At 43.6% G+C, this 734-nt stretch overlaps 1 protein-coding gene across 1 annotated transcript in view; it reads right to left on the reverse strand.

Annotated features, from left to right (window-relative positions):
* LOC119586543 (partitioning defective protein 6-like) overlaps positions 1 to 642 on the reverse strand; it is a gene marked incomplete in the record, with an annotated part of 10,185 nt that extends 9,543 nt beyond the window's left edge. The window contains 1 exon segment of the mRNA XM_037935300.1: positions 438 to 642. Within this exon segment, the coding sequence (XP_037791228.1) occupies positions 438 to 499 (62 nt within the window).
* Between the last annotated feature and the right edge of the window lie 92 nt (positions 643 to 734).

Here is a 734-nt window from a genome sequence, read left to right on the forward strand (position 1 = left end):
ATCCCCCCCCCCAAATAAAAGCCCAAGGTATTTGCAGCAAAAGGTTGGGCATCCTCAAGGTCTACCCTCCTATTATCACAATTACTTACATAAAAAAAACTACTAAAGTGCACAAGATATGTGGATAGTAATTGAAAGGTCTCCCCCGAACCCTCGCCAAGGCCTTTTCTGGCCCAGGCAAGCGAGCAATCGGCGAGGCCCTGCACTCGGGCTCCTCCCTCGAGGGGGAAATCCGGCTCGTCCATGTAAACAAGTCGCTCTCATTTCAGCGAAACACACGGGTCTTCATGCCTAAAATGCAACTTCCTCTGGCTGTTTCGTGTTTCCGTGGGGGTAACGCATGATTACATTTCGTGAGCAGATCCCCTGGAATGTTGGTGACTCACCTGTGCTCTGTATTTGAGGTAAACTAATGAAAAGAAAGTTTGCTACCTACCTTGCTCTTCACTTCTATCAATGAACTCTGGGCTCTACTCTGGGATTTAGAACTCCTGGACATTTTTAGGCGTTTTATGAAGTCAGTCAACTGGGAAAATAATCACATATCATAGATATTTTACATTTTAAAACGCATTTTCGACAACGAGGGCCACTTGTTTAGATTCTTAGACATTGGTGGAGGTCCCAACTGGAGTGACGTCATGAGCACCTGTTGTTGTATCTTAAAACAAAATGATTTTCGGAGTTTTTCACTTAGAAATGAGAAAAATACAACCTCTATCTATATAAAATAG

Source organism: Penaeus monodon, chromosome 21 (assembly GCF_015228065.2).
Source record: "Penaeus monodon isolate SGIC_2016 chromosome 21, NSTDA_Pmon_1, whole genome shotgun sequence".
NCBI classification, from domain to species: domain Eukaryota; kingdom Metazoa; phylum Arthropoda; class Malacostraca; order Decapoda; family Penaeidae; genus Penaeus; species Penaeus monodon.